This window comes from Erithacus rubecula (genome assembly GCF_903797595.1).
Source record: "Erithacus rubecula genome assembly, chromosome: 9".
Classification (NCBI taxonomy): domain Eukaryota; kingdom Metazoa; phylum Chordata; class Aves; order Passeriformes; family Muscicapidae; genus Erithacus; species Erithacus rubecula.
This window is the reverse complement of record NC_136660.1, coordinates 20,032,278-20,050,840: the sequence shown is the minus strand read 5'-3', so window position 1 is coordinate 20,050,840 and position 18,563 is coordinate 20,032,278. Positions and strand designations below refer to the sequence as shown.

The following is an 18,563-nucleotide window of genomic DNA, read 5'->3' as shown; positions in this document are numbered from 1 at the left end:
CAGAGGGCATGATCTTGTTATATGTAATTTTATGAACAACCTCTTTGATTATTTACTTTCATGGTGATGCTTATGGTCTTCCAGAGACCATTCTTCTTCACTTGATAGAGAGCAAAATACATATCACAAAATAGTTAAGAGAAGTTGTCACAGCTGTGAGTAAATAGCTTTAGTTCTTGCTCCATAGTGCAGGAAATTTTGAAAAAGAAAATAGTAAAACAATAAAGATATCCCCAAGTGTTTTGACCACTCAGGCTATTGGATAGAGAAGGAGAAATACACTTCTGTTCTCCAGTATGTGAAACATGATAAATACGTTTGCTATCTGTATTTACGCTGTAAGTGAAAAAAAAATACAGGGGAACACTCTGAGAATTTAAGTAGATCTCAGGTTATTAAACAATTGAGAAGTGTTATGACACAAGCAGTTTTATATATTCCAGTTCACAAAAACATAGGCCCAAGCAATGCTAGGGCAGCAGCTCAAAGGGGATTTTAGGAAGTTAATAGCAAATAAACATCACTCAAGCTCCTAAATGGAGACCTGGTTTTACTGCTTTAGCCCCAGGTGCCTCCCATGGCACTCAGGTAATGGTAGACACAGACACTGGGGAGCTGCTGTTCTCTGGGTGGGACAGCAGGAATTCTGTCTCAGCTGCTGCCAAGGGCCTGCCATATGACTCTGTACTTGCTGATAGTTTATTTCTCCTTCAAAAACAGGAAAATGGGGAGATTTCTGAACCTTTATAATGTTTCCTTCTCTAATTGCTGTATGAGCAGTTTGTCACTCAAAATAAACTGCAAGAATTTGCTTGCCCCAAGGGGGGAGAGAGGATTCATTTGAACAAGCATCATCTGTGTGTGCAGCTGGTGCATCCAGCTCTGACCTGTGTTCCTAATGGAATTGTGTGCTGTAAGCGTTTTGCAAGTAGCTTGTAACATTTTTATGAAAACAGGTTCCATAGGTTTCTTGTTTTAAACCCCATTTCTTGGTTCATCCCTGGGAGAGAATGCAGCAATTCTGCTCCTGTGCTCATGCTATTTAGCAAAAGATAAACAGAGGAAAGCAGATTATGGCTTTTAAGAGCTAAGCTTCAGCTTTTCTGCAGGTCTGTGTGAGGGGGGACACGTTGCTTTGGTGCCTCGAGTTTAGCTTGGGAGCATGCCTAAATAGGCTTAATACACTCCCATAGTCACATAGGTGACTCTTTTAGTTCAGTTTAAATTTGCCAAAAAAACACATACCAAGCAGAAGCAAAAGAGGCTGTGCAGCCTTTTGTACTTAAGTGCACTTGCTTAAGTTAAGTTAGTGCAGCCTTTTTTTAATGCAGGCAGAGTTAAATGCTGTTATCAGCTGGAGAAGGGAGTTGTCAGTATCAGTGTGCCTTGCCAGCAGCATGGCTGGCTATCAAGAAGGGAAGGACTGGGGATTAGAAGTTTCAGAGGAGCTGCACTTCTTCCCACAACTGTTCTCTTTAATTGAGGAGGGGCTAAACTCAGACTGATTTTTGTCCAGATGGGCTTGGAACATTGTACAGTGAGAGGCTACACTAAGTGATTAATTGGAAGGTGTTTTTAAGAACTCCCTTCTCAAATTTAGCTCTGAAGTAAGGAGATGCTCACAGCTTCTCATACATTCATTCTGTCCAGGAATTAATATTGCAGATCATTGCCTTGTAAAAGCACTTCTCCTGGCAGAGCAGTCAGGCCATTCTCCTGAAGGTTACAGTTATTCACTGTGTCTGAAAACGTCAGCCTGTAATTTCTAGTGCTGTTAGTTCCAGCAGGGCTCTTGAGCTGCATTTATGTAGACAGTGAACAAAAACAGTGACAGACCATGGACTATTCCTGAGGCCTTCACTTGCCCTGACATATTAAATTTGCATTTTTTCAATGAAGTGTCCTGTGGCATTCCAAACAGCTGTATTGCTGAGCTTTAAATGTCTCCTATTCTTAAAAAATCAACTTTTACAAACTTCTGTTGTAGTGCTTTTTTTCTTTTTTAACCCAATCAGTCTAATTTCTGCCTGTAACCATTGTTAAACTGCTAATAAAAGAGTGCAATATGTTAGTCAGCAACTTTTCCTTAGCTCAAAGAAAATAATTCAACAATTCCTTTTCTCAAGGCACTTGATTCTACAGAATTCTTCCCAGAATTATTTACATCATATATATTTCTGCATTTGTGTTCAGTTTAGCATAAGAAATACCTCTTTAAGGTGGCTTTTCCATTTTAGGGAGAATATGTAAGTGGACCATATACTTGCATTATAAAATAACTAGAAAAGACAGTTTGTGTGCATGTGTGTCTCTGCTTAACCTTATCTAGTAAACAGTTTTCCAGTACAAGATTTGGGGGTTTTGTATCTAGTTTACATTCCCATAATGTATGTCCCAAGATTTCCTTAGCATGTGCAAAGGATGACAAATATCAGTACTTCATACAACTATATTTAATAAGTTATTACAGAAAAAAATAAAGTCCAAACTACAAAGTTTAAGCAGTTGTAAGCAATAGCAGCATTGAGCTCCATGTTTAGTCACAGTACTGCAGTTCCATACAAGCATTAGTCCAAGCCAAAAAGGAAGAAGCCTTGTTAGAATTACTAGCAAAAACAATCTAAGAGAACATGTAATAAAAGATACAGTACATTTAAAATTAGTTGAAAAACAAGTACAGAGATCTTAGCTGTGAATGCTCTAAAAGTTATGTCCATTAGTTTGACAGTAAAATTACAAATCTCTAATACTTTATACCCCAACAGAACTACATCCAGGAAAGAAAAAAGAGCAAAAATTATCTCTTGTTAGCACCCTGGTTTTCTACTTACTGGTGAGCTTTTCGTCATGTAAATTTGAGTGTGTCAGAATTATGTGACCAATGTGATTTCTGACCAGCTACCCATTTGGGGTATAGAGTAGTCACTAACATGAATATAAAATACTCCGTGGTATGATAGAACACTATAGCAGCAGAGATTAAGAAGTTTGTCTGTTTTAAAAAAAGAAAGAAAGGAAGAAAAAGAAAAAGGGTTTAGCTGACATCATACAAACTAGCATAAAAGCAACTACATACAAGCCAGATTAAACAAAAGAGACATTTCTACAAATCTGTGACTAATCTTTCACTCATACCTTGCAAGTAGAGATGTCACAATACTGAAATATTAACATGGGAGCTTTTCCCAGTTAAGCGCCTTTTTTTCTTTTTTTTTTTCTTTTTTTTTTCTTTTTTTTACTACTCTAACAGATAGTGAAATCAGCAAAGTTATTTGCTAACTGCATATTTGCAATACAATTTGTTTTAGCCCATGCCTTGCTAGCAGGCTATAAAATACAAGCATGTCGGCAGAAATATAAGCATAAACTTTGTACCACTTAGCAGGAATTTTTTATTCCCTCTCCATTCCTTAATCTCCTTTGTTTGCAATTTGTGTACATTCCAACCAGTAGTACCTAATTTGAGTCTAAATTTTACTTCACTATTTGATCTAGTCTATACATTACTTACAGAACTGAACACACAGAGGATACACAATAGACCAACTCTGGGCACATTTCTTCCCACAAGTCACGGATGAGCCACTCTAACACTCGAGCAGAAGTTAAGTCTAAAAGGTCATCAGCAACTTGTGGAAGCGAGAGTTTTGTCTAGAGAAAGTCATTGTATGCCCTGTTTACGCAACACCAGTTTTAGTCTGGATTGTTTCAGGTGCCAGAACAGTCACTGGCTTCAGGAAGGGGTTTCTTCTGGCTGCATAGGGAAACAAAGGTGATGGAAATGGAGGTGAAAAGTGTTTTGATACTGGCCCTTGGTATTGCCAATACAAAAGAAAAAAAGGACAAAGACACAAGAGAGGCAGAGAAGAACAGAGAAAGACAAAGAAGCTGAACGGGTGTTCAGACGTGGTGGCAATATGAGTTACTGCATTGCTACCAGGGGATGGACAGAGCGTTTTCATTAACTTGGCAGCTCCCACCCACGTGGGGTGGCTGGGTTAGGAAATGCTGTGGGCATGGACAGTCTGCTCCACGCTGCCACTGAGAAACACATGCAGAGAGGGACTTGTGCGGGAAAGGGGCAATTTCTTTACATAAAAAACACGGTGGCAAAATACAATGAAGAATATATATTTTAGGAGGTTCAATCTAAGGCTATTGAAGAGAGTTTACTGAGTTCATGACAAGAAAAGCAATGAAGAATTATGCTGAATGGGCAGGGTCAAAAACCCATTGTTCAATAGATTTAGCTCCTTATAATGGCAATAGTATTTCATCAACACTGGTGGTGTATAAATCTAGACAGCGAACTGGTACTGTGACATCCCTATTATCTCCCTAAATCATTTTGATAAAGGAAAAGGCTTTTCAAAATATCACGTTTTTTCTGCTTCATTCTGTCATTTTATTGCCCAATTCTTTGTTACAATTTTCCAATCACTTTACATAACCAACCATTTTCATCATTGCCACACTATTGTAAACCACATCAGCAAGTTAATACATAAAGCTTTGCATTTCAAAAAACTAGACACTTTAGTAACAATATTACAAAGATTTTAGCTTCAAAAATAACTGAAAATGAAAAAAATAAACTTTTAAAGAATCAGCATCATAAAATTAATTTATTCCAAGTAAAAATACAAAATAATATTAATGACATTGACCAGATATGAAAGTCTCTCCCAGAAACAACTATATTAATGGTTGAGAAAGCACTCCTTAAAGAAAATACGAAATAAAAATGAAAAATATGTAAATATGTTTAATTTTTTTCTTAGCAAAAAATCTTTCTAAAAATAACAATGAAAATTTGTCTCAGTACAAAGGCTACATTACTATTGAAAAAATACCAGCATGAAGAAAAGGTACATATTTGACAGTAGAAAAATGATTTTAGTGAATCACAATGTCTAAAGTCTGCAATGAAAATAAATCTGCAATAAAGATTTATGCCTTTTTTCTTTTCATTTTTCTTTTTTTTTATACAAACAGTACAAACAGTATTGCACATAACAACAAATAGTCGAGGTTAGGTTAGCCTTCAAAAAAATCGACTAGTTCAAGTCTCACATCAGAAAAGGCCACAATAGGACCTGTTGTACCCAGGGGCTTCTTAGTCAAGTTGCAGTTCAGAACTCCATATTTTAAAAAATAACTTTTTTTGAAGGACCCTCTTTTAATATAACATATTAACAACTCAGGGGCACATTCATTTACAAAACAAAAGGGAGCATGTCATAATTTAATAAACTAAAAAAAGTTCTCTTTAAAAAAATACAAACAGAAGAACTCTCACAATTCTGGTCAGTCGTGCATAATCACACTTGATTATAAATATACAAATTAAGGGAAAATATTTTTTCACCTTCTATTCACAACTTTCAGCACCAAATGGAGTTTGTGTTTACACCTGTTCTTTATGATGATTTTGTTTCAGATTTAATCCAACATTATGGTATATTGTACATTTTCCAGCTTCTCTCGCTCTCGCTCTCTTTCTCTCTGGGAGTATTTTTCTACATGAAAGAGGGGTATTTCTTCAAAAAGGTTTACTTCTTTCACATAATTAGGTAGACTTCTGTAGGTTAGCTATGATCTTTAATATTACAGTTATAAAGCTCTAACTTCTTCATTTTCAAAAAAACTCAAATAAGCATGAAAAAAATAAAGTTACCCATCTGTTAAATCATTTTTCTTGCAGAATTAAATTAATATATATTTTTCTGAATAAACTTACTTAGAAAATATCATTTTCTTTCCTATATTTCAAAATTGAGGTATTGCAAAAGATCATGTCAGTCAGAAAGCATGCCTTTTTCTTTAAAAAAAATCATCAGCCAACTGTTGAAAACTGTCTAGATACAAAAAGTAGTGCATAACAAAATGTCTTGTACAGATGAAAAAAAACAGAAAAGACACCTGGGCTGGGAAAAGCAATATCACAAAACCGCCCAGAAGTAACTTCAAAAGGGATAATTATAATAAGCATTTTAAACCAGTAAAAAACTATTTTTTCTTTTTTTTTTTCTCCAAAAACAGAAAAAATCCTTTCAAAGCCAATACCTGCAACTAAACATTGGGAAAACCAACTTACTAAATTAGACACAAAGAAGGACATCACAACAAACAAAACCCAGAACATTTAAGTCTACTATGCGGTGTCATATCCAGTCAGATTGTCCCCAGAACTGCAAAAACAAAGGAGGAAAAAGAAAAAAAAAATAGTGTACACATTCTCACAATCATTAGTATACCAAGTGTGTTTATATTTATATGCTATCTGCAGCCCCATAGTTCATGCTAAAAAAATGTCCACTGTGTTAGCAGGTCTTAATTGTATTCAAGCTTCACAGGATACATCCAGGGATTAGAGAGATAACGCCACATCCACAGAGCAGACATCTCATGTTACTTTTATATGCAGACATTTCTTTAGCACCACTTTGTTTCCTAACTTTCTTAAATGTGCCTAGGTTATTAGTTTGACAGACTATCTAATCGGTAGTGTATGTACGCCAGCATGAGCTCTTTGGTTTCCTGGACAAGGTCTGCAGCTACGTAAATGATGCAAGCATTAGGAGAGAGATTGTAATAAGAGCTCATTTCTGTTTATGTACCTGTTATGAACTGTCAAAAATGTGTAATGTCAGATACAGAGGCTTTAACAGTTAAGTTTGATCACAGTACTAGACATAATCACTTTACTATATAAAATAAATTGCACGATATATAACAGAGCACCGCAAAGTACTTCATCTACCATCCACAAATTTTTTTTAAGAATATCCTACAGCTAGTTTTTTATATTTGTTGTAATATAGGTCATTCTGTAATGGGCTGATCCTAATTTCAGAAGCATTACATTTACTGAGGCATGCCTTCCTCCAGTCAGTAATCATTTTTTTTTTTTGTTACTGAGCATTTTGTAGCCTATGAAGATTCATAATTTGTGCATTGTGGGCAGGTTTTATATTAGACATATATAAAATTTATTGCATGCAGCAACCTGATTAAGTAAACATGCAGTCAAAAAATATTGACCTTCCTTGGAAGCTTTTCTGTATGCTATACTGATCTCCTTTCAGCAGCCATCACTATTTAAATCACATATTCATTTTTAATTGATACCCTAGCCTGAATAGAGTATTATGGTATTAGTAATACCATTTTAATAGCAGCAAAAGCTATTGCAGCATACATTTACATAACACTAAAAGACCTAACAGAACAAAACAAAAAAACTCAACAAAACAGAACAAACAAACAAAAAAAACCCCTCAGCAAAACAAAAGAAAAAAGTCTGATCCAGCTTATGAGGTATCATCCTTACAAGTCAAAATCGAGAGCAACTAAAGGCTTATTTTTCTTTAAGGGTTATTACTATTCTAAGTGACCCAAACTAATGATTGCTGAATATCTGTTTAAGTTTTTGCTACATCTGCCACCTACTTGTGAATATTACCTTTGGTAAGTCATCTGCTAGGGGCAAGTCTAAATTTCTGAAAATAAGTGCATGCTCCAGTTTAAAAATAAAAATAATTATAATTACAATAAAAAAATCTTCATCACATACACATCAGCCCAGTAAAGACTGATGAGAATGGCAGTCTACATAATGTCACTAGTGACAAGTCTTGTGTAGGAAATTAAGGTACCAAGCAGATGTTTGTGTGAATCAAAGTGCAAAATCAGTACAGTTACACTCTGCCGGTTTGTATTATACTGGACACTGAGTTCAGTAATGTGACTGTAAATAATAATAATAGTAATAAAAAGACCCATCTCTTCATTAAAGTCGAGGACGAATGCACAGATTTCCAGAACACTAAGCCCTGAGGCAGCGCTCTCTTTTCACTCAATTTTATTTACTCCAGTACTTCCTGCTGGGCGCGGCCGGGGTTCAGCTCCAGCGGAACGGGACGTGGCGGGGCCGGTCACCTCCCTCCTTTACCAGTGGTTTGTGGAACTCCCGCCCTGCACGGGAGTGTATGCTGGCCCAGCAGTATTCACAGTAATACTGCAAACAGGTAACATTGGCACAAAAGAATGGAGCAAATTTTCCACCACAGCGAGTGCCCTGGCATTCGTCACACATCTGATCATCCAGCACGTATGGCTTCACTTCCACCTGCACCAGGGACAAGAAAACAACTGTGAGAATGTTTCATACTTGTGCTGAGCATGAAGACAAACCCCAAAGTTTTAATTCTTGCTGGCTCTTCTGAAGGGTTTCAACTGATGCAGGATTAACCCAAGAGATTGGTAGTTAAATTTCCATACATGCACTTTACCTGTCAGAAAATCTCAAGAAGGAAGGGCGTGCTTTTGTAACTATCCAACATTCCTTGGGAAGTTTGGGAGTAGGAAAATGTTAAGATGGAAGTAAATAAAAAATCTCCAAGGATTTTTTCCACTAAGAAAACCTCAAGAATCTGAACTGAGTTGTTACATGGGCAGGTCATGAGAGCAGCATTTGGGAAGAAAACTTATAACAAACAAAATTATATTTCTAAACTTCAGAGATCTGGTGAGTTTCAGAGCGCTTTTTTCCACTGAAGATTTTTTTTTTTGTCTGTGATTTTCAAAATGTAGGAACAAACTAAGAGATTCAAATTAAACAAAACTAAATGCACTTGTATTAAATACTCTTCATTTTGTTGGCAACAATCACTATCTAAAGATTTTTAGCTCTTGAAGTGCAATAAAATTTCATTGTAGTTCCAACAAGGGCCTTGCCATCAATTACAAATAATCTGGAGAGCTGCTGCCTTTTGTTCTACACTCAGTTGTAAACAACTTGGGGCTGGAATGCCTTTTGTTTTTAAAGCATTTGTGCCAAACACAGCAGGACTGATGCATGATTAGGCCCTTGCAATAATGCTGTTACAGACATTGAATATGTTCCTATGAATTGTGCCTACACATTTAAATTGAGTGTTCATTCATTCCAGGGAAATCATGAGCTCATGCATGTCTAATTCTTATGGCTCTCTGATGCTATTTATAAAGTGGTTTAAGTACAGTCAACTGCACTAGAAAAGAGAAAAATTGGAAGTATACATTTATTATAAATAATTTTGCTGTAACTGAACAGTGGCAGTCTGGCACATTTTGTATATCTAGTAACAACATATATGTATATCTAGTAACAACACTCAAATACATAAAGATTTGAAGAAACATGGAATTAGATGTTAAGCTGAGAGGCAAGAAACATTCTACAAAAAAGCTTCATGCTGAATTTACTTCAGCTTATCCTGATCACACTTCATCAAATGTTTTTCCTTTGAATTAAAGCTTATATAGTGAGTTATATTTCTTTTTCTTAGCTAACGAACAGCTAGAGCTGCCAATCTTATTTTTTTAATTACACCCTGCTACTAGTATTGCATGGAACAAGTCTGAGTAACTGCCATTTTGCATATCAGATGCCATATCACTAAAATTAGAAGCATCATGTAAAATAAAACAGCACTGTCTCAAATGAAATTGGAAGAAAGCAGGTCCAATGTCCAGCACAGCTCTAGATCCCCAGCTACTCAGATTTCCCAAGCATGAATTGTGAAGGTTTCAAATAGAGTCTCTTTCTGGTTCTCTCTCTGATATCTTTTCTTGCATTGGTTACTAGTAAAATAATTGTAAGAATGTTTGCTGTACAGTTCAGCTGTTTCAATTTATTAGATTTAAAAATTAAGATTTAAGGATTAAGAGACTTCATACTTCTTCAAACTCACAAATCTATTTTAAAAACAGATAAAAGATAATTAAATAAACTTAAATTATCAGTCCAACAAGTGAAAAAAGAACAGATTGATGAAAAAATTTACTAGCTAGTGACCTTTTGTGGCTTTAGCCTAAAGTGTAGCAAGTACCCTCAGGCAAGCATGGCTGATATATAAATCTCAAAGAGTTCAATGTGTGATTACTTTTGGAGTATTAATCTCAATCTCTCTGTGAGATTTTTCAGAATCTAATGGACAAGAAATGTTTAGGAATAGCCTTGTCTTAGTTAATGTAATATGGTGTAAAGCATCATACACTAATTATTTGAGGACTTAAAATTCCATTACCTTCTCAAAACTGACAAAAAGTACAATTCAGATTGGTAAAGACAAAGTCAAAATAGTTTGAACTTTGCAGTTGTGTGTCTTTACATGCATACTGCACATAATAGACACACCCAATACCTGTTAAACTGACTTCTGAAGAAATCATTTACATCAGATTAAGGAAAAAACAAGCCATCCCTATCAGAAAAACACATAGCAGCAGTGCATGCTGTGTGTGCTTCTGAATAATTCTAAATGCAGAGCCCTCAAAAACATGAGTGTTGTTTGTATGTGTAATCAAGAGGTGAAGACAAAAGGTCTAAAGAAAGAAAAAAATAATTTTGGAAAATAAGTAATGCTTTCTTTTAATGTGTTCAAGTCAAATTTCAGTGAATACTGAAACTTCACTTCATGTTTGAAAAGCCATTTACCAATATCATACAGACTGAACAAAACAATCTCTTAGCATTTGGTTTTAGTTAAATTCTGAAGACTTTTGAGGTCAGTATTAGCTATTTTATTTACAATAAACCTGTGCTTTATGGACCTCAACTCTAGACCTACACTACTGACAGAAAATGGCTTAATAATTTCTGACACAAGAAGTCACTTCTCTGAAAGCTACTGATGCACAATGAGCAAATGTCTAAAGAAGGAAAAAGAAGCTGGGAAATGCTATGGAATTTGGAACTCAAAACAGATGCAAGGACAAATGAGCTTACAATCAACTATTTTCTGGGTTTACCACTAGAAGTTATTTAAGATATTTAAGTATTTTTTCACTCTGCTTTAAATGCTTAAATAAGGTTTTAAAACATTGACAAATGTCACCTGAAGAACAGAACTTCCAGTGTTCTCCAACACAGTGCTGATAGAGATTTTTTAAATACCTGTACATTTTGTTAAAACCATTTGGCTCCACGCTATTCGACTTACCCGTTTATCAATGTCATTGTGTTGCAGCTGGACAAAGCGAGCACTGATAGCAGCAATGTAGCTCTGCTGGTTGGAGAAAGCCACTCTGCCAGCACCTTTTGGGTACTTCAGCTCTGGGTCTGTGTCAATGCCAGCATAGCAGACACCTCCATACAAACGGTCCATAATCATTGCCAATTCAACTGCAAGAAGTCAATTGTTAAATATAAAAGATTTAACATAAATAATGGTGTTGCATTTGGATTGTTGCCTTTAAAAAGCACCATTTGCCATATCAGATGTGTCTTCCAAAGTCTAAAACTGCAAAGTGAAACACAGTTTGAATCAACCTTACATGAATTGTAGTAAAATGTAACAGCAAAACCCAGAATCTGTAAAAAGTGGATGTGGCTTAAGTGTGAAAAAAAAATGCAATTTATGCTGTTAAATAAGTATCAGGTGAATAAGAATTTACAATATTGCATATTAAAATCCTAGTACTTGGTAGGCTTTTTAATACTAGTTTACATCCAAGATCACTTAGGAATAGTCCTGTTTTTAGAATCTGGTATTTTGCCCTGGGTACCAAGGTTCAAAAGATATCCAAGATGTGCTTCACATTTGAAACAAAGATCTGTGAAACATCTGAAGTTCCTGCAGCTAAAACAAGCCTACATTGCAGGTGCAATTCAAATTAATATTTTGGTAGAATATTATCTTGCTTGTGGATCTTGTGGTTTGTTGCTTTTCATGGTTTTATGCTTTTTATTACCAATAATTCTAAAGAACTTATAAACATCATTCATAAACCAGACAGGTTGAGTGCATGGCTGAGGACACATCCAAAAGGGAAGTTAAGGGAAAGAACTAAAGGAAGTAGTAAAGAGGCTGAAGAAAGCAGGGAAGAGCCATGTAAATTATGCAAGGTTGTATGGCCACTGAGCCAAGCTCTCTGTAAAACCTCATAGGCCAACAAATCTGCCAGATGGACAGTGCAAGAACTGAGACCTGTACAGGCCCTGCCAAGTCAGCCATTTTCTAGTGCTAATATGTGAAAACACTTTCTGTAGCAAGTTACCATTTAACTACCCAAATAAAATTAGAATCATAAATGGTAAATATTTAAATTCTCACAGTTGTCACAAAATTCTCATTAGTACATTGAATAGGTGTATGTGTTTGTATAAATCTGTGTGCAGGGAAGACCATACACTAATTTGTCCATTTGCAACAATGAATGTGTGACTCATTCTACCAAATCAGGTAATATTTTGCTCCAAAGAGTAAGGAAAAACTACCAGCATAATGTAGTGATTAATAGATTCTTCTACTTTCTAATGATTTGGAATCATCACTTGGGTAGTGATCTCAAAAAGTGACAGTACAGCACAAACATCAAAAACATAATTCCAATAATAGTTCCACTAAGTCACTCTTGCCAATAGAGAAATAATATCTAGGATTCCAGGGCAAGGAAACCAGACTGTGTTCAAATATCTTTACTTCTGTATCTGATCCTTAGAGCTGCAAACAAAAAGAAATGGGAACTGTTTGTCTGTTTTGGAGAAGTTACCTATTTAAAGGCATCAGTTTCCAAGTGTAATGCATTTCAAATGTGATCTATGACAGGCCAAATGGCATACAGTTTTATAAAGGCTATCATTAGGAATAAGCTAATGTTTAATTGTTACTATTTACATAATTACCACCCTACAATTGGGCCTTATTTTAAGATGGTGAGGAAAGTGAAAGCTGCCAAGAAATCTGGAACAACAGAAATTTTGCTGTCAGCAGTGGCTGGGGGACATTGGTACAGCTTCCCAAAATATTTAACATTAGGCAAAAGCTAAAGTGAGGAGCTGAAGTTCCAGTGGGCTGGAAAGTGGCTGCTGAAGGAAATTGAGGGCTACAAGGAAAGTTTTTTCTTCCAGACCAGTGACTGAGAGGCCTTGCCTACTACAGTTTCCCAGGATTAGGATTAGGGTTGAGAGGATGAGAAAGACAAACCATGCAGCTGCCTTGGAGTGAGGATGGAAAGGGAGTATAAACAGAAGTGTGTGCTGCCAAAAGATCTAGCTTGGAGAAATGTTTTAAATTGCTTCATGACAATGAGGATTGAGCTACAATTGGGAGCAGCACTCTAATGGGGCCTTCAAAACAACACGAGGACTGGGCTGGGATAAATCTTTCCTCTGGCCAAAAGCTAGGGAGTCTTGTCTGTGGCTCTGAAATAAAAGTGAAGAAAAGAGCTAAGGGTGAAGAAAAACAATAGAGGGAAAGAAGCTACATTAGGAGTAAATCTGGAAAATGGTCTCTGATGCGAGGCCACCAAGAGACCTGGGTTGGGAGAAATGTTTCTTTGGTGCAACAGCTGAGAGGCCCAGTCCATATCTCCATGGAAGAATTCAGATAAGTGTTGAATAAAAGGGAAACAGAAATCATAGAGCTGAGGCTGGAATTGGTTTGGATGGGGTCTGGGAGAAGGGTTTGGTCTTTGTCTTAGTAAAAGGAAAGGGAAACTTGCCTGCACATCAGCAAACAAGTCAGGGTTCGGATTAAGATGGTCTACACTGCAAAAAATCAGCCAAGTTCTAGGATATTAAGCAAATTTGGGAAAAACTTTCTACTGGCAATCCTAATTACTAACCTATTTAAAAGGTAAAAAATGTTCACTGTTGATATTTTGTAAACAGGAAGATACTCCTTGTCTTAGATAGCACAGGTCCATTTTCTGGTCTTTTACAGATACTGTTTACCTTTCTTCATCTTTTCCACTTAATCTGCTATATGTCCTACATTTTCCTGCTACTCACCAGCTCGGAGAGGCCGTGGAACTCCTCCAACAAAGATTGTTTTTCTTGGATCCAAAGGCTGAGACCCATCCATCACAAAGTCACTGTCACTTAGGTTCCAAGGTCGAATTTGCACCTGTATTAAAGATCATTTTTAGCAGAGGAAAACGTGACCCCTTAATTAAAATTAAGAAAAACCTGCCAAATCTTTGTATAATTTTTTTAAAAAATTGAACTTTGCAAAAGCAGTAAGTTGGTTTTATAAGAACCAGGACAACTTGAGAACATACCTTATCTAAGTATCTGAAAGAAGGGGGACAGCTCGTTTATCACCTCTAGAGGCCAGGCTTGAGTTAAAGCTCCTCATCACAAACTCCTACGCTCATTAATTCCCTACTCCTAATCACCATCATAGGAAGAAACCTGTGAGAGGACTTTGAGAACATTTTACCATGTGTGTGCAATTACAGTTGTAGTTTGGGCTTCTGGCTCTCCTGAAATGATATACAGTGATCCACAAAATTAAAAGCACTGATAAAATTAAGAAATTAATAAAATTAATCTCTATACTTGGATACAAAAGGAAATTGTATAATATGTGAATGTCTGTTTCTATTGAACATCAAGCAACACAGCTGAGAATAAATCTTTAGATTACACAGAAAAAAACTCCTCAGAAGTTATTTTGATAAAGCTGTTCATCAATCCATTTTTTTGATCCTGGGAATCACACAAGCCCGTTCCCTGTGCTGCAATCTTGGGTTGTTCATTCATCTCTGCAAGATTTTTAATAGTACTTTTACAAGGCAGCACATTTTTAATCTTATTTGTCTGCAGTTTTCATCTCATTTGTATATTTACATAAACACAAAGAAAGACCAGCATTAAAAAATATTAGAGATGTGAGCAATAAAAACAGGCTACTGGTATGTCTGCTATTCTGCTACAGCTGTCTGAAGTAGTTGATTTTACCCCAGTGTTTCTATAAGCCAAATGAGGCCTAAATTATAAATTGATTAGCTATTGAATCAATAAAAATAATAATTAAAAAACCTCATTAAATACAGAGGATATTTGATGCTATCTGGATCTTAATTTGGCAGGGTTAAATTTCTTTACTTCATCATATAAGGCTTTCTTTTTTCTCAAATCAAAGAGATTAAAAATTACCATTCCATTATTTCACAGTTAGCACTGTAAAAGGATGCACACTCGTGAAGCATACCAGGAGTACCAAATGAAAAAGTTAATTGAACATGGCATTTATCAGAAAAAAGCAAATGTTAAAGCCATGTTATGCTGATACAGGAAGTCAATTCAATGTAACTGCAAGGTCAGAAACAGGAAATGACAAGTAATTAAGTTTATTTATTTATTTATTCACTGAAAAGAGTAACAGCAAATAGGTTAGCAACCAGCATAAGTGTCATGGCATAAGCTACTTACTGGTTTATCCTTGATTGTGGGACTTGACACACATAGGTAAAGTTTTCCATCTTCTTCCAGACAGGCATCTATCAGAGCTTGTACAGAGCTTTCTTCCTGGAACAGCAGAAAGGCATAACCTTGGAAAGGACAAGGGCACAAGAAAGAAAAGTAATAGATTACTTTACAGAGCATTTTTAAACAAGATGTTTGTTAGGATAGGTGGGTAAGATATACAAATAACTGTAAAGGTTGGTAGTTTGTTTCATAAATTAAATTCACTGAACATATCCCTTCATTACAGATCCCTACAGTACTGATTTCAGAATAGAGACAAGAGTATTTGCTGCATCTGACGATATTTATTTGGTTAATTAATGATTCTGAGCACTGGGATATAGGCTGGTGAAATAAGGGTTTCTATTATCCAACAATTGTATTGGAGCTATTTATCCCTGGTGTCTGCTGGTATCAGTGAATAACATCTCACAATGGAGGCACAACATGTCTACTTACTACATACAATTAATACATTCTAGAAGAGAGGGCTAAGAAAGTGGACAGGTAAACAGAAAAAAAAATTCTATGCATACACACTTAAACATGAAAAAAATGTTCACTAAAAACAATAATCCCAGTGAAAAAGAATAACATGCTTTGTGCTTTATTATTAATAAAAGACCTGCTATTGTTACTTAATTTAATAAAGCAGTTCAAAAGAAAGAAGGGAGTCTACTAAATTTTTTTCATGTGATTCAGAGTTTTAGGACTTTAAATTAGCCAGTAAACCTAAGTATGTAGTACTCAGAGCTCTGCTGAATGCAGCTGCCAAGAAAACTTTCTTGAGTTCTATTTAACATTGTTAAATCTGCATGAAGAGTTGACCCCAGCAGCCCATGCTTCTGCTTGCTGAGAAGTGGAAGTAGCTCAGCACTCCCTGCACTCAGCAAAGGCAGGTAACAAGAGGCTGCTGGATCACTGGAGCTGCCTGGCCGAGAGACTCCCATGGAGCAGGCACTGCTCCTCTGCTCCACAGTCACCACAGCACAGTTTTCTCAATGGGAACATGTTGGGTGTGACCTGTGTCATTTGCCACTTGTGTCTCTTTTCTCAGGAGGGTTTCTAGGCCATAGTGAGAGGTTATATCTGTGGTAATTGGAATTGACTGCCCTTTGGGGGTACAGTAAATGGAATGATCATAATTTCCCCAAACAGTTAAAATTAACCAAACATACTTCTTATTTTCCCTGGTTGCTAGATTAGAAGATTAGTACAAGTTGGTGAGGTTTCAGTTTACTAACTTGGGGCTAGTGCCTGCCATGAAGTTCAATAAGGTAAAAGTTCCTCACTTCCCTAGATCTCTGTGAATAAATCATTCTGTTGTGGGATCCACGAGGATACATGGAGGCTGTTTACAGAGCAGCACTGTGCTAACCTAGAAAAGGAGGAGGCTGGACTAGCACGACATGATGTTCAGCACTACTTCAAAACCTGGTAACTGCACATCTGTTCCAATCATTCAAGAACTTCTGGTACTGAAGAGTAATAAAAATGACACAAAAATTAAAAAAAAAGAACAGAACTTCAGATAATATAAGGATCACAGAAGTTGATATGACCAAGAAAGATACCTGCCAAAGTTGAAGGTGTTTTTACTCACTTTCTAGAAGCACATAGGGATGCAAAAACTTTAAATTCAGAAAGGTGCAGCTTTTCCCCACGAGCAATTCTAGGCATTGCTACTACTGCAGACTTACCCTCTGCATCACAATGCCACTGTTTAGAGCTGCATTCTCTTGTTCATCCAGGAAAACGTGCTTCCATGGATGCACTTCATTTGACTGGAACTATATAAGAAGATGCACTTTGAATTCTGTTCCAGTATAAAAAAAATTAATTGGAAAATATCTGTGCTGAAATTGGAAATGAGTAAAGAATTATCACACACTAGGTACAACTTTGCAGATGCTGGAAGTTGCTTCAAATTCCCCAGCATTGTGTGCTTCAGCATATTCTCCTATCTGTGCTTCACAAATACTGTATCACTTCTAAAAGTATCCATTGTTTCCCAAGAGGTAAAAAATCTGATAAACCTCAAAATTTTAATGCCCTATGGCAGAATTCTAACATAGTGTGGTAGCAGGTTACAATCAAATTTCGGCAGTGCTCCTTTCTTACCTGACCACACTCTAAGGTTTCAGGGCTCAAGGGGCTGCCCTTGACTCACATTCCATAAAGTAAAACAAAGAAGATATTTGAGGCCTCAAAACCCAGCAACCTGACTACAGCTGACTATTGTCTATCCACAGATATTTGGATTCTTGGCAGAGCAGAAACAATCCAGCTCCTCCTCTGTTGTTGGTGCAACACATCACTGCAGTGCTGCCAATAAACATTGCAATTCTCTGGGAAAAGGCAACAATGCATTTTGGTGTAAAAAAAGTCACTACAACTTTTTAAAAGGTACATCAGAGGGAGGATGAGGAGAAAAATAATTTCCCTAGTTTATGAAGCCAACCTAGGAGATCCTCGACCCTGAGCTCCAAGATTCATTATTTGATGGAAAGCAGTATAAGAACTAAGTTTCTTTGTACATGTCCTATTCTGACATCTTAACAGTGACACAATTTCCATATGAAAGGGCAATTTAGTCCAGTTGGTCTAATTTCAGTTAACTTTGCTGAGAATGAACTGGAAAATCTGGCATATACACTGTGTCCCACAAGCTTGAAACAAGTTTGCCACTTGAAATGCAGGATACACTGGGAAGTAAATAAAGTTGTTACAGTCTGGCAAAAGCTTTTTTGCCAGCCTAGACAGTGAGAAAAAAGAATAAATCCCTATTTCAATTAATACCAGCATTGGTGTATCTTCTCTAATGATGGGAACCTTTCTGTACTACTGAAAGCACAGTTTGTAAAAGGCTTCAATAACCTTTTTCTTCAAAACAATATGCTAGATGGAAAGTGTATCAAGGTGCTGATTCTGCCTTTCTAATAAAAGAAGTTCATGCTTTTATGTTAAGAACTGGCATGTTGGTATAAATTACAGGCAGTCATACTGGAGTTTTAGCTAGTAGTGCATTATGCATGTATTCTGCCCATTCTTTCTCAATGTTATTTGCTGAAAAGAACTATTTACGTACCTTTACTATGGCAGAACATGCATTGTATGCATTAGACATGTGAGAGAAAATAAACTTACTGGCTCTGTGGACATCATTCAACTTAGCAAGGCACAGCTGATAGAGTTTATGAAAAAAGACCTAAAGCAAAGTATTTCTCAAGAGTTAAAGATTCTCACTTAATGAAGTCCATAGTGGATTGAATTTAATCAAGAGTTTTTCTTTGGAATTTCAGTTAATTGTGAATTAGTTAAA

At 36.3% G+C, this 18,563-nt stretch overlaps 1 protein-coding gene across 13 annotated transcripts in view; it reads right to left on the bottom strand.

Annotated features, from left to right (window-relative positions):
• Positions 1-4,745: 4,745 nt before the first annotated feature.
• CPEB3 (cytoplasmic polyadenylation element binding protein 3) overlaps positions 4,746-18,563 on the bottom strand; it is a 79,208-nt gene continuing 65,390 nt past the window's right edge. For all 13 annotated transcript variants that reach the window (XM_079312027.1, XM_079312024.1, XM_079312029.1 and 10 more), the window contains 4 exons: positions 15,206-15,324; positions 13,781-13,895; positions 10,989-11,170; positions 4,746-8,131 (listed from right to left, as the gene is read on the bottom strand). In XM_079312027.1, coding sequence (XP_079168153.1) covers positions 7,904-8,131; positions 10,989-11,170; positions 13,781-13,895; positions 15,206-15,324 — 644 coding nt within the window. In that variant the 3' untranslated portion in view covers positions 4,746-7,903. The remainder of the gene's footprint in view (positions 8,132-10,988; positions 11,171-13,780; positions 13,896-15,205; positions 15,325-18,563) is intronic.